This window comes from Dermacentor variabilis, chromosome 1, assembly GCF_050947875.1.
Source record: "Dermacentor variabilis isolate Ectoservices chromosome 1, ASM5094787v1, whole genome shotgun sequence".
NCBI classification, from domain to species: Eukaryota; Metazoa; Arthropoda; class Arachnida; order Ixodida; family Ixodidae; genus Dermacentor; species Dermacentor variabilis.
The window spans coordinates 150680317-150695348 of NC_134568.1; the positions used below are offsets into that span (position 1 = coordinate 150680317).

Here is a 15032-nt window from a genome sequence, read left to right on the forward strand (position 1 = left end):
AATGGCTTCGAGTTCTACGGGGCCCCTCTGACGTTGGCTCCGGACCTTCGCACCTGTGTGTATGCGTGTGTGTGTGTGTGTGTGTGTGTAAACCGTGCCGCAGAGAGGCGGCTAGTTTGCGATGACTAAACGAACGTTCGCATCACCTTGTATCGGGAGAGGACCGAGTGTTTAAAAACTGCTGTTGTGCGGCTGCTCAGCACACTCTCTCTCAAGTAGTCATGTTAGACTGAAGTACTTTCTCAAACAGTCATGTTAGACTGATATAAATACTTTAAATAAACCCATATTCCTCGTTCTCGATGAGAAGCAGTCCTTCCTTTCATCATCGTCCTCAGCATGGATAAGTTGGACAACGGCATGGGCCAGCTACCTTCTAATTCATGCCCGACTCCAATCTTGACAATGGATCACGAGCGATGGGTTTGAGCCCCCAGTCATAACAGCGTGCACTACCAACACGCACTCTCAAACGCTTGACATCGCGTGAGAGACCACGCCGTGTGAGTGTAGAGTGGCTCGGGTGTGTTGTTTTTGAGTGTAGTGGCTGCAGTTCGGGTTCTGCACACTGACTACGGTTGGCTACGGCCGCTTTCGGTAAAATAAATTGAAGAAAGAAGTGTGAAACATTTTATTTTAAATGAACCGTGTAAGACGTCTCCAAAAAGACTACTATAATCTACCGCCTCTCATATCTACTACACTCCATCCCCAACCGAACGCCAAAAGATGTGTTCGTCTATTCAATACACGTCGAGAGCACCCATCGACACCATGACATTAACATGACATAGGCTGGAACTACTAGATGGCGCTGTTTATTTTCCGGTTTTGCCAAAACAGCCAACCTGCGCGCGCCGTTGGCGGAGGCGTGACCAAGACAACAGTTTCGCGGAAGGCGAACATTTCAGAATACGAGCCCTGCTTTAAAGAATGCTAGCACAAGCATGTCAGCTGACTAAATAAACAAAAAGCCAATTTCTTAGCTTAATAAAGTACAAGAACGGTATTTCCAAGCCTACTCTCAAGTAACAGAGAAAACTCAAGATGGCAGTACAGTAAGATGAGCACTGTGCATATTCAAGACTTCAAGACTGAATATTTAAAGCAATATGCTGGTGGCAATGATGCAATGTGGCAGAGTGAAGCACTATTTAAAGGTGCACGAGTTCTCAATTTCTGGCCAAAAAATGCTTTTCAAGCTTCTTGCAGTTTCGGTACCCTGAAGTATTCAAGAATGTGCCAGCAACATTTCAGCCACACATGCGTTGTAAGAAAGCGGAAATTTCCATTTTTAGATGGACTGTTGGTGCCTCAAATAAAGGAATGTGTCTGTGACTACTAGTTTAGAAGTGCAACTGTGGTGCGAGGAAAGTCTAGTATAAAATGCCTACCATCACCACTGTAAAGGTTGTCTTTCCTTTCTTCTTTTATAAGCTCAAGCAGTGGCATCAAGGGTTTGACAGGGCGCGTGCAAAGGCAGATGAACGAGATCAAAAGCAACGAATTTTGGGCAGTGGCTGCAAACAAGGCATAACTCAAAGCACTATTGGTGCAGAAGGTGTCACCTGACTACAATTTACTGCTACATGTGGCTTTGCAACTTCAAACTGTTTTTGACTACTGTTGCTGGTGCATGTTGTGCTCCACGGTCCCTTCACAATTTCTAGTCTGCACATTTACATCTGTAAAATGTCCTTGAAATTAGGCACATGCCACAGCTTTGGAAAGTGGCATCGTTTCGCAAAGCCAAGGGGCGCAGCCTGTGATGGGTGACCGACTGTGTACAAAAGTTACTCCTGCTCCGGGATTTCCAGGCCACCACGGGAGACTGATGCAGCATCTTCTTCCCCGATGCTGGACATGTTTGTTTGGCAAACACTGGTATTTTGAATGGCCACAGTCCTGGCAGTCTTAGAATGCTGGCCCATATGGGATTCAGAGTGTGCTTTAAAGTTGGACACTTTGTGGCACACACACCATGCCATTTGGAAAAGAGCTTAGAACAATGCCCATCCATGGCAAGAGCAAATGCAGCAGTAGCAGAAAAGTGATCAAAAAGAAGCAGAAGGTCAAAGTTATTCTCACAGAAGATCGCAGAATACAAGAAGGACCCACTTATGGCCCTGGGATATTCTGTAGGAAATGCATACAGTAAGGTCAAAATGACACACTACTAAACTTTTGCAGCCATTTCTGAAGAGTTTGTGTTTTTGACTGAAATTTGCTAAGCAAAAGCTATCATTTTTATATTAGACAGGCAGACATCTTTGTAGGGCTTTTCTTGGGTGAAAATTTATGCAGAATGCTATTGTGGTCTCACATTGTTAAGTTTTTACCTTCATTCTTGTAGAAAAAATAAAAAATTGTACACAAAGTGCAAGTGCCAAATGTAGTGGTACCAATTAAATTTTTTCTATAAAAGCCGCTGTAAGATAATATATAAAAAGTGGCTCCACAGTGGCACATTTGGGCTTTCCTAATATTATATCAGGTACGAAGATGCTAAATTCTCTTGCCACTTTGTAATGGTAGTTTTTGGAAGTAACAATAGTCACTTTAACATTTAAAAAGGTGCAACTCCTTGATAAGTTATTTTATAATGATAAAATTTGGCACCTGGCCCTATACTATTGCTCTAAACAAGCCTTCCAATTTGTATTAAAATTGAACCAGCGATTCAGAAGTTCCCTTTCATGGGCCGTGTCCCCCTTATGACAATATTTTTCAAGCCATCCTCTCTTTTTTTGCTTTAAATGAAGGTCTGGTATCTCTAAACACCAGAAAAAAATTCTGGCATGCTTCAAAGTGCCCTAAATAATTTTATATAATAGATTTTCTACAGCCACTTTCGGTTTCGATTCTACTGTATCGCGATGTCACATCATGATGCAATATGTGGTCATGTAAAAGCAGGACATTGCAACATTTTGACACTGACTCTGGCTTGCTCGGTTATCCACTATTGTGCTACATCAGACCTCACAACAAGTAGAAACATAGTAGACAAACGAGTGAGTGCCAAAACGCTGCTATGTCCTGCTTCCAAGTGTCCACATGCTGTGCTCCGACATTGTAACACAGTATCCTCCTGGGAAACGAAACCAACACTGGCTATAGAAAAGGTATTATATGAAATTATTTACAGCACTCCGAGGCATGTCACTATTTTTTCTAGGGCTTCAGAGGTCTAGCAGCTTCATTTAACACAAGAAACAATAGAAGAGTCAAAAATATCATGTCAGTATCACTTTAACTGAGACAGTTTGTATGTACATGCAACTTGAAATCTACATTTTATGCTGACCACGGGCTATCAGCAACTTGATTCACATTTCTAAATGCTGGTAATACAAAGCATACATGCAATGGCTGATTTACTGCTCATGTCTTCACCATGTTGTGTGCAGACGGGTACACTTGTCAGCTTCATAACCTACATGAGGGTTAGCCTCGTGTGAGAGAAGTTAGTGCGAGATAAACTGTGACACTTCGACTGTAGTATGTAATACATTAGAATCTTCAGTATAGTATCCAGCTTCTCCAGTGAATATACATCTAGTACCGCAATGATGGAGGTGTGGTGTTCGGATGTTCAAGATGCACCTTAGAAAGCGTGCCATGCAACCTCCCCCCCCCCCCAAAAAAAAATAAAACAGAAGAGGAGAGAAAAAAACGAATAAAGGAATTCAAGGCCAGGCCACTTACTTGAAGGCTGAGATCGCATTTGATGTACCACTTGCACCCATGGCCGCTGTGGTGGTTGAACCGCAGTGACTACAAGAAGAACACACAATTGTTAGTAGTTGAAGGTTCAGCTCGCTTCCATGCAACCAATGCACAGCTAATGAATCAAACATGCTGAGGTACTCCTTGCATTAAACAGAGAACAAGCATTGACCAGATTAAATGAATGCTATGGTAACAAACGTTGTGTGTTGACATGTCTTAATGACTGTATCTGCCTGTACCTGGCAGTTTTGGAGGCTAAATGCAGCCTGAGAAAAATAAAAGGAGGAAATGGATTCAGCCATGAAAAAAAGTTTCAGAAGAAAAACTAAAGAGCAAGCTGGAAATCGTAACCACTGTGAAGCATGCAGTCATAACTGGGTATGGTCCAGAAATACACAGAGCAGGATGCTAAAACCAAATCTGCTCAAGTGCCCGCTTAAGCAAATGATTGTGTGAAAAAGTGTATACTCCAAAAGGCAATAAAAAAAAGCTTTAGCACCACTGGCATAGTTAAGCTATCTGCAGTTAGGGGGGCAGCCTTTTGTGGTAAGCACTTTAAGGCACAGGGGATAAAAAACCAGCAGTACAACACTAAATTTCAAGTGGATGTATTAGTGTCCATTAGTAGGGTAAAGTGGCTGCAAACATGTACAGCTCCTTGATAAGAGCACTGCTGTCATAGCAACTTGTTCTAACCAGGATAGGTACCAACTAGAATAGCAACTGCTGGCATCCACAGGTCTGCCTTCATACATGCTCTGCACATTGATGTAGGGCATATAAGAAAAAATCAGCGCTCCACTTCAGTTGGCTAGAATATCACACAGCAATGTTTTACTGATTGTACTGAGGCCATGAGGATGAATTCTGGTAGCAGTGATTTCATGGTAAAAGGACACTAAAGAGCAATGATAATCCTGTTTAAACAGTAAAAGTCTTCTTTTTAAACTCGCTTCACTTATTTGGCAGAAGTGAATTAGTAATGAAGAAAGTGAAGGCCAAACATTTATTTTTTGAATTTTGTGCGGAATCCCCAGCACCAGTACATCAGTGCGATGTCACATATTTTGAAGTATTTTCTTTTATTTGGACCATTTTGGAGCAGGAAAGGTTATTGAAACTTGCTTGGGTTCCATCTATGGTTCCTTCAATATAAACTGTAGTCCTTTTTTACCGATAAGATACTAATTAGACCCAACAGATCCTATCGAAATTCCTTATATCACGGCAAGTTGGTGCTAAAGTTTCAGGATGGCATCACCACCAGCATTATTTTCATGTCTTTTCTGGCTTATTACCCGCCGTGGTTGCTCAGTGGCTATGGTGTTGGGCTGCTGAGCACGAGGTCGCGGGATCGAATCCCGGCCACGGCGGCTGCATTTTGATGGGGGCGAAATGCGAAAACACCCGTGTGCTTAGATTTAGGTGCACGTTAAAGAACCCCAGGTGGTCAAAATTTCCGGAGTCCTCCACTACGGCGTGCCTCATAATCAGAAAGTGGTTTTGGCACGTAAAACCCCAAATATTATTATTATTTTCTGGCTTATTCAACTACCTTTTAAGACAAAAGTGGCTGTTGTTATTGCAGAAGTATTGTTTACTAATACAATTTAACTTCACATTCCTCTTTAGTGACCCTTTAACAAGAAATATGGCATGAAACAAGCTTACATGTACATTTTATTGGCTACATTTCATGCCTCATAGCTGAAATTTAACTCATGCCTTGTATTTTACAGCCCCTCTACAAGATGCACAGTTCCTTCTGGAAGATGCACCCCACATATCGCACTGAAAACATGGGGCAGCTTCCCAATGCTATATCCCCAGACATTGCCAAATGTCTGGGGATATAGCAGAGAAGTAGCAGAGTGCAATTGTGCACTCTGCTACTTCAAACAGCCTATAACTGTAGACAATAGGAAATACACCTGCTACATTAGCTCCTTTGACAGCATGTGTGACAGAGACAGCAATGACAAAAGATGCTTAGGTGAGCGTGTAATAAGAGGCCCATCATTTCTGTCAGCACCAGTGCTGCCAACCTCCGAAGCCAGTTTTCCCTCAAATCGGATAAAAATTTCCTTAGATTTCCCTACAATTGTGCGAAATGTGGTTGTTCAGTTTGTCAATATAATTTCTGCAATGATAAAGTTTTGTTTGTTTCCCAAATACACTGCAAATTTTATTGTTCATATTTTTTTAAGCTCATTTTAAAATATTCAGATAATGAAGTCAATGGACTCAAGCTGACATAATATCGCAGTGCAAGTTGTTATGCTAACAAGGCCTCCTGCTTGAAGCAATATTTATAGAAAAAGATGTGAAAATGTTTATATACTTTGTTGTTGTCCAAAGTTGCTTTGCCCATAGCCTAATGAACCAAGATTACACGGAACCTTATATGAATTGTAAGGAGGATAAGCGCTGGATCTCCCTTATAGAATGCAACAGCGCCAAAATAGTGAGCCACTTCATGCCAACAATGTAAAAGGTGCGAATATTTCTTTTAATGTCATGTACTGACGTAGCACCACAACATTCACGTGCTTCCATGCCATTTGCAGCAATGCACGAAGATATGCAGCATACAGTGCTTGCTGGTTACAGAAAAATATCTCATTCAGAGTGTATAGACATTGACAGCTCAGCTAGAGGTACAAATGATAAAATTAGTAGCAATACTTAGTTAAAATGCTCAGGGCAGCCAAAGACTAGTTTACTGGGTGAGATATGTTCGCCGCACTGATGCACAATCAAAAGACATATTTCTCATGTTGATGCGAAGGTGATTTGCAAGCGACCAAAATCAAAACATGCCGCCATGTCTGCAGTTTTACCATTTCAATGCAATAGCACCAAATTTCCCTAGGTTCAAATAAATTTCCCTGTTTCCTTAAACAATGCTAAAATACCTAGATCCAGAGAAATTTCCCTGTTTCCTTAAACAATGCTAAAATACCTAGATCCAGAGAAATTTCCCCAGCTGGTCAGCCCTGATCTGTCTGGCTGACTCTCTGAAAACCAAACATCAGAGGAAAACTCCACAACTAACATGAATAAACATTGCATTTGTTCAGCAGTGCTACCATTAGCACTTGTGTGTCTTGCTTCCTGTGGCCGTGTCTCATTTTATGCTATTACTCTGTCGTTATGTACCAAAAAGCCCAAACTGCTCTTTTAGCCTTTCTTGTCACTTTGGCTGTCATAAAGGTGAATGTCTATTAACAATGAACCAAAGGTAGCCAGAAAGTAAAGAAATGCAAAAGGTAAGCTACAGAAGTGTGAAAGCTAAGAAAGAGACCCTTGCCCGAGATATTGGCCTTGTCACACCTCTGCAGAGAACTCATGATACAACTAAAGGAACTCCAAATAAGACGTGAATGAAAACTCTCATAAATGCTGCAGTAAGGGCTGAAAGTCCACTAAAGTGGCAGTGAAACTAAGTGGCAAGGTGGAATTGACTAAGCACCTATGCATATGAGTCATAGAGCACCTTCATTCCATAGAGGCCAGTTTATTCTCAAAGAGGGATGGGTTACTGCTCGGCAGGGGGACAAGGCCACTTTTGCAGAACTGCATGAAGTGTCTTTAGAGTTAATTTTCTTATTTCACACAGCACCGCTGCTAGAGCCAATGCACATTAATTAGTGCTATTTGTCACGCAGGACACAAGCTGACACAAAGATGGTACATAAATTAGAATATTTATTGGCTCTTTGCTCAACAATCTTGGGGCTATATGAAGGGAAGTGCTTCAGTTAAGAAAAGTCGCAACCCAACCACAGCTAATGAAGGCGTTGACAGCATCACTAATTGTGAAAGGCCAGCAACATGCATAATAATAATAATGCATAATTCCACTAGTGTACTACTATTCAGCAGCTCATAACACTAGCCTGCATATGAGGCAACCAGCAACTTTTTGAATTGCTGTTTGTTAATATGCCTAAAAGTGAACAAAAGAGGAGCAGGAGTAAAGAAATAGAATCTAAATAGAATCTAAAAGTTTTAGAAATGCAGTCATCGAAAATTTTCTAATAAAATATTCACAAGCCCTACTGCAACAAGAATATGACGGCTGAAAGCGCAATCGGGATGTGAATTCGAAGGTGCGCTACTCCACTCACATGGTCATTACCCACTGCAACAATGTTAAAGTTCGAACCACACTGTATGACTGGAAATTATTATTGTGTTGTTAACTGTCACAACAGCAATGAAAACATGAAAACGTTGATGCCACCAGTGAAATTCTGCTGATTCACAAGAAAATAGTACGAAAAAAGCAGACGGCAGACATGGATTACTGCAGTGCGCCGAACAAAGTAAGTAAACAACTGGCAAACGAAGCGATCTCGTTCACTGATCACTTGCGAGTGTATGGCGGTTTTTACATGTGATTCACATGAATTTCACGATTACTGGGTATATAATCCTTTTATGCAAATAAAAATTTTCAGTTGTTAGACCAGCGCTTGTCCTGTCTTATTTCTCGTGTTTTGTTTGTGTGTGTGCTGCCCAAGAACAGAGACCACTTCTGTTGCATGTGCTAGCAGTGGCCGGAGTTCATTCCTGCATCCCCACTGCACCGACCGATCGAGTTACTGGACGATACGTACCCGCATCTAAGACGCGCCGGCATTGCCGAAGCAGAAATAATTACTAATACTTTCAACTTCCGTCTCTTGACCACTGTTAAAAAATGGCCAAGCTATCTGCGCTGCTGCCTCTATTCTACATTGTAGGGGACATACTAGTTAAATTTTGTGTGTGCATGTCGTATTTGTGCTATGCGACGATATATCTTATTTATTTCCACATAGTGTCGATGGAATTCTGTTGCCGCCAACAAAGACAACAGGAATTTGCAGCAAACATTTTGTGGGAAACTGCAAAAATGACTTTAGCTAACATGCATCATTTGTGCAGACGATTTTTCCAGCGGCACATACGATGTCTTTTTCGATTACCTGCTCCGCGCCACTTGCATGGCTAAGCAGACGCTGCCCTTTCACCGCATTGCAGCTATGAAAATAATCATCAAGCGCACCAATCTTTTTAAAGGCAAATAGAAGCGTAGGTAAACGTTGAGGTAAACTATGTGAAATATGTTCTTATAGTCTTTGCATAACTAAACGGAGCATAATAGAATGAAGCCTCAATACAGCGATCGCACAGATTCGCAGCGACCGACTGCGTGTCTGCACGCTTGTCCGCGCACTCTTTTGCTTTCGCCGCGTGCGCGTTTTCGCACCGTGCCATGAGCTTTAGGCCGCAGAATATGAGCATTTGACAGTATACAAGCAACCATTGTTGCGTGGGCGCTATCAGAGCTGTTAAAAAAGAATTTCATTGTAGAGGCTTCCACACCTACGGGGACTGTGATGTGCCGTCGCGACGATTCAATCTTTTCTTTTTCTTCTAAATTCTTGGACGTTTGAATATTATTTCTCGAGTTGCGTCGCACTGTATGTTTATCGGTGTTCTCAGCGTGCGATTTCCCGCTGCTTCTTTTTTGAAATACAGTGCATTAATTCATAACACAAACATGACCATATGCTATACTTTTTTTAATGTGCTTCATACTGCTCCCTTTTCACTCCAGTGAACTTGCCAATATCTATATCATCGACAAGTTCATAGACCAAACCGTCATGACATTAGTCGGGCGGCGGACTCGGGCGAGCGTCTCAGTGCGCGTTTTCCGAACATCGCAGACCCGGCGCCGTAGCAGAAATCTTCCTGGCGCCTGTGCTTGCTGCATACCCGAGCTGTAGCCGATGAGTGTTTGCCCGTTTTAGGATTCGCGAGCCAAGCTTCACGCAGCTTCTTGTCCTGCGGCTACGCGTGAATAAGGCTGACACCGGGCTCCGTTGCGTACGTCCGACACTGCGGCACCGAGCAGTAGCCTACCATGTTGTGCGCCTTCAAAGGCAGCCACTACCTATTGTAGTGCTTTCAAGCGTTGTAAAGGAGACACTCGAAGCGGGAATATCTCGCCACTAAATAAGGAGCGCAGCGTACGAGGGAATTTAAACTCTCGTTTTCAGCTTGCTTCGGCGCTCCTGAAGCAGCCGACGTGGCCGCTATGTCCACGTGATCCCTAATAGAACGTTACACCGACGGTGGCGCCAGCTTTTCCAGTGGTGGAGCTCGAGGCCAATAGACGCAGGCACGTCATGACCTTAAACATCTGCGCAACGCGAGAAATCACAGGAAACTTCCGCTGTGCCGACGTGTGGCGGACGTATATTCAACCATTTGTTTGGGATATCACTCCATCTATATTTAACATCAGTCTTTTTTTAAAATCTGCTCCTACATCCTGCAAGACAGTTTGCCTTAGCTGCCGCTTCTCGATAGCGCGGGTCTTCCTGCACACGCCTTTTCTCCTCCATTTTTATCCAATAATCAAGCCGTCTCGGCTCCGTCTCATGACCTGCGCCCCTTGAGCAAAGTTGGGAAGTCTTCTATATGGCTGCGACGACTTGCGGCTGCATTCCGGGCTCGTCGCTCGTTTATTTTTTCCTGCTCGACGCTGGGCCTCGGCAGGCCTGCATTCTGCGCGCTGAACGGGAACCAATCCCGTAGACATAGCTAGTACTCGTAAATGTATTTAACGCTTTTGAGGTGCTTTGGCGAGTTGTCCCATCCAACACCGTACTCGCAGGCAGTTTGTATGGTATACGCTTTTCGAACACGAGATGGGAATGGCCTTTCCCCCAGAAAAACATCATGACCAAACAGCAGGTTCCCTCCTCTTGCTACTGATACGATCTGGAACGGGTGAGGTGGGTCTTCACCGCAGGGATCAGGAGGCGACGACGAAAGCGGGCGTCGTGATGATGAAAACGAGAAGTAATGTATTTACATAATTTGTACCAGGTAGTGACTCTGTCAGAGTCTCGAGCGGTTCTGCTTAACACGGGGGCCACGACGGCCTTAAAGGGAAGCTGAAGAGTCTGTCGAATTCAATAAGACGCTCATATACGGATGCGGGAACCTTATAAACCATGAAGGTAAAATTTGGGGGGGGGGGGGGGGATATTTCACTTAGGAGCGACGCAATCGTCGGTTAAAATTGCGCTGTAGCTCCGCCCCCCGTCGAGCGCCGCGCGCTGCTGCTGACGCTGACGATGCGAGCGGAGACCGGAAACCGCGGCTTAGTGACGTCAACACTGGTGTTCCGCTCCTTCGCAGTCTCCGCGACCGTGCTTCACCGGGCTTATTTCTGCGTGCGTGCCGTCCTAATCTGCTTCGCTCGACCCTACATTCCTTTATTTGTGTGTATATAGGAGTAGTAGTTGACGTGCGCAGCATCAATTGAACTTGTAGGCCGATCATGCCGGCGTTCTGTGCAGCCTACGCTTGCACGAACACCAGCGGCCGCGACGATGTTCCATTAGTTCCTGCAAGACAAGAAGCTTTCAGCTAAGTGAGAGGCTGCTGTGAAGCGAAACAACTTCAAGCGCTCAAGAACAAGTGTTGTGCTCTAACCACTTCCGTGACGATTACTACCGGAGTTTATCAATAATGCGTGCTTTGGGTTCTCCTAAAAAAAAAATAGCACGCTGAACGGAAGGTGCATGTTTATCGCCCACCCTTGACGCAGGTTTCATCGCCAAGCGCCGCGAATTTTCTATTCGCACGTGTGCTGTGAAACAGCCTACATGCAGCGACCATAACGCAGTGCAAGCGTAAAGTTTGCATGTGTTGGAAAGCCTGCTAACGCGAAGACGCTGCGCTCCCCCTTCTCTCGCACACATAAGAAACCGACCATCTCACGTAGCCGACGGAATTCGCCGGTTACGAGTAGCGTGCGGATGGTGCGCTGATGAAGGCTCTATGCTACACGTGCTACAACAGCCGGCAAGCTTTTCCCGCGCTTAAACCGTCTGTGTAGATTGCCGACAGCTTTGGGGCAGCGCACAAATGCTGAAGATCGCATCACCGCTTACGTTCTACGAGGAGGCATGCAGGAACATAACACTACAGTGTTTGCCCGGAAACGTACTCACTGGAACGCTGAATGCAGCTTAGCAAAAAACATACTTGCCAAAGAACATTTCCAACACAAGGAGATGCTAACACTTCGCCTTCGTTCGCGTGGAAAGCAGTGCTTGCACCAGCATTTTTTGCTTCTTGGAGAGGCCGGCTCTTCGCAATCGGCTCGTACATGTAGGGAGTAAAGTATAAACCCCTTATAAATGATCTTGCACGCGACAGCGACAGCGCGACAAGCGAGGCGATGGCTGTCGCATTCACTCGTCGTCTGCAAGCTGAACTCCACGCGAGCGACGGCTTTGAGCGACGACTTCCCGGTATGAGGGCAGCAATATACGCGCCGAAACTAGCGTGACGCATGCTTTATCAATTTAAGTTGATGTATTTTACTGAAGAAGGAGCATAAAATATTTCTGAAGGTCTTGCACTAGCTTCTTATTCTTGCACGTGTAAAATTCAATAGTTTGCTCGTTCCGTGCGACAAACAGCAGTACTTGAATTATGTACATCCAGTTTCGGCTTCGCACAATTGGCTAGTCGCTCATAGCATTTCCGGGCGACGAGCGACGAGTTCCAGATTTCTACCGAGCGACAACACCGAGCGATTTGTTCAAGCGAAGGCCCGTTTTGTCGCCCGTCACCGTCGCCCGTCACCGTCGCCCGTCACCGTCGCTTGCAAAATCGCTCTCGTAGAGTTTGGACTTAACGCCGAACTCCTCAAAGAAACGCAAGCTCTCGAAAATTTCCATGACCGTCTCAGCAAAACACCACCAAACTACTTCGCACCGTGCTTCGTGTGTAGCGGCAGCAGTCGGTCTGGACGAACACCATTGTTGACGTCACGAGGCGCCCGACCAATCACAGGCGGAAACGAGGCGCGCGAGCTGGGCGTGTCTGCTGCTGCACTTTTCGTCGAAATAAAATATGTTTGCGCTTTCTTTCGCTCAATTTTGATGCGATATTCGAATTCAGAGGGTTGAAAACCACGGCGTACTGCTCTTCACTCATTTTTTTCTGGAAAAGCTTTCAGCTTCCCTAACCTCCCACGTATAGCCGAGACAATCGGCGGAGAGATTTATTTTCAAGGAAAGCGGAGGGGCCTCCACAGAAAAGGTCGTTTACCCCTCGTGGTTTCTTGGTTGTCGGAGTTGATAATATCGATTAGAAGTGCCCCACAAAATGATTATTTTTCATCGATGTCCACCTTTCATATAATTGACTTAATCGATTAGACATGTTCGATTAATCGTTTTCTAGAGTTTGACAGGAGTGGCGAGAAAATTTTGAAATCGTACTAGAATGGCGCAGCACGAGCAGTGACTGTTGCACGGCTGTGGTAGAGCGACTGTCGACTGTTCTACCGAGTACCGAGTGACGCCGAGCATAGCACTTCCCTACTCTTCCACCACACCGCACACGACACCGCGCCGCCCGAAGCCGGAGGCTTGAAATGTCATCGCAATTCAAGGCATACTATTGGCGGCTAGGAGTTACGGAGTCGCCATCTATCGGAAGCGCCTCGCTGGCGTAGTATGAGGGATCATGTGGAGCGCTCCTCATAGGTTTTGCTGTCAGCGCTCACTGAAAACACCACGCGCGAGCTCTCCCGGACATTTCTATAAGTACTTTCGAAACGAGAGAAGTTTCTTACTGTCTAAATAATAATCTTGGGCAAACTGAAAGCACACAATCGTTTACAGACGCTATCTCCTTACCGAATACGTACAGTGAACGCCACTGCGCGCGGTCGCCGCGATGGAGTCTCCCGAACCGGCTTCTTGCGTGAAAGGTAGGTAAACGCTGAGAGCAAACTATGTGAAATATGTTCTTATAGTGTTTGTATAACTAAATGGAGCATAATAGAACGAAGCCTCAATGCAGTGATCGCGCAGATTCGCAGCGACCGACTGCGCGTCTGCATGCTTGTCCGCGCACTGTTTCGCTTTCTCCGCGCGCGCGTTTTCGCACCGTGCCATGAGCTTTAGGCCGCAGAATATGAGCATTTGACAGTATACAAGCAACCATTGTTGCGTGGGCGCTATCAGAGCTGTTCAAAAATAATTTCATTGTAGAGACTTCGACGCCTACGTGGACTGTGATGTCCCGTCGCGACGATTCAATCTTTTTTTTTCTTCTAAATTATTTGACCTTTCAATATTGTTTCTCGAGTTGCGTCGCACTGTATGTTTATCGGTGTTCTCAGCGTGCAATTTCCCGCTGCTCCTTTTTTGTAATCCGGTGCATTAATTCATAACACAAACATGACCATATGCCATGCTTTTTTTAAATGTGCTTCTTACCGCTGCCTTTCCACTCCACTGAACTTGCGAGTATCTATAGCATCGACAAGTTCATAGACCAAACCGTCATGACATTAGTAGGGCAGCGGACTCGGGCGAGCGTCTCAGTGCGCGTTTTCAGAACATCGCAGACCGGGCGACGTAGCAGAAATCTTCCTCGCGTCTGTGCTTCCTGCATACCCGAGTTGTAGCCGATGACTGTTTGTTTTATGTTTCGCGAGCCAAGCTTCACGCAGCTTCTTGTCCTGCGGCTACGTGTGAATAAGGCTGACACCGGCCTCCGTTACGTGCGTCCGGCCCTGCGGAACCGAGCAGTAGCCTACCATGTTGCGCGCCTTCAAAGGCAGCCACTACCTATTGTAGTGCTTTGAAGCGTTGTAAAGGAGACACTCGAAGCGGGAAAATTTCGCCACTAACTGAGGACCGCAGCGTACGAGGGAATTTAAACTCGTTTTCAGCTCGCTTCGGCGCGCCCGAAGCAGCCGACGCGGCCGCTATGTCCACGTGATCCCTCCTAGCACGTCACACCGACGGTGGCGCCAGCTTTTCCAGTGGTGGAGCTCCAGGCCAATAGTAACGCAGTCGTTGATCGTCGTGTCACTCCGAGTCCGCTAAAGACATGGCACATCATTCGCGCCGGTTTGGAGCACGTATTTAACATAGCGATGGAATATCATGCCGGTACCTGCAAATCTATAGGTTCCGAGCGTCTATTCTCGCGTGCTGATTGTGGGGACATTCAAAGAAGGTGACATTTTCACCAAACATCCCAGGCAATTGTCATTCCTTCGCTCTGTAGAAACGAGCATGTGGCCTAAAATCCTAAACCAGCAATCTTCCTTTCCACTGTGCATACTGCAATTTCTTGTATATTTTAGTTGGACTTCACCTTTCACCATTTTTTCTTATTTAAATGTACTGTACAGGGATTAATTAGTGCCATGTATCTTGTTTAATCCTGCTCTAAGTGTAATTTTTTAGCACATATCTTTT

The 15032-nt window shown here is 45.0% G+C and overlaps 1 protein-coding gene across 4 annotated transcripts in view; it reads right to left on the reverse strand.

Moving 5' to 3' along the window:
- Positions 1-15032, reverse strand: part of twin (CCR4-NOT transcription complex subunit 6-like twin) — a 313182-nt gene that overhangs the window by 25265 nt on the left and 272885 nt on the right. For all 4 annotated transcript variants that reach the window (XM_075697646.1, XM_075697642.1, XM_075697635.1 and 1 more), the window contains one exon: positions 3709-3777. In XM_075697646.1, the coding sequence (XP_075553761.1) occupies positions 3709-3777 (69 nt within the window). The remainder of the gene's footprint in view (positions 1-3708; positions 3778-15032) is intronic.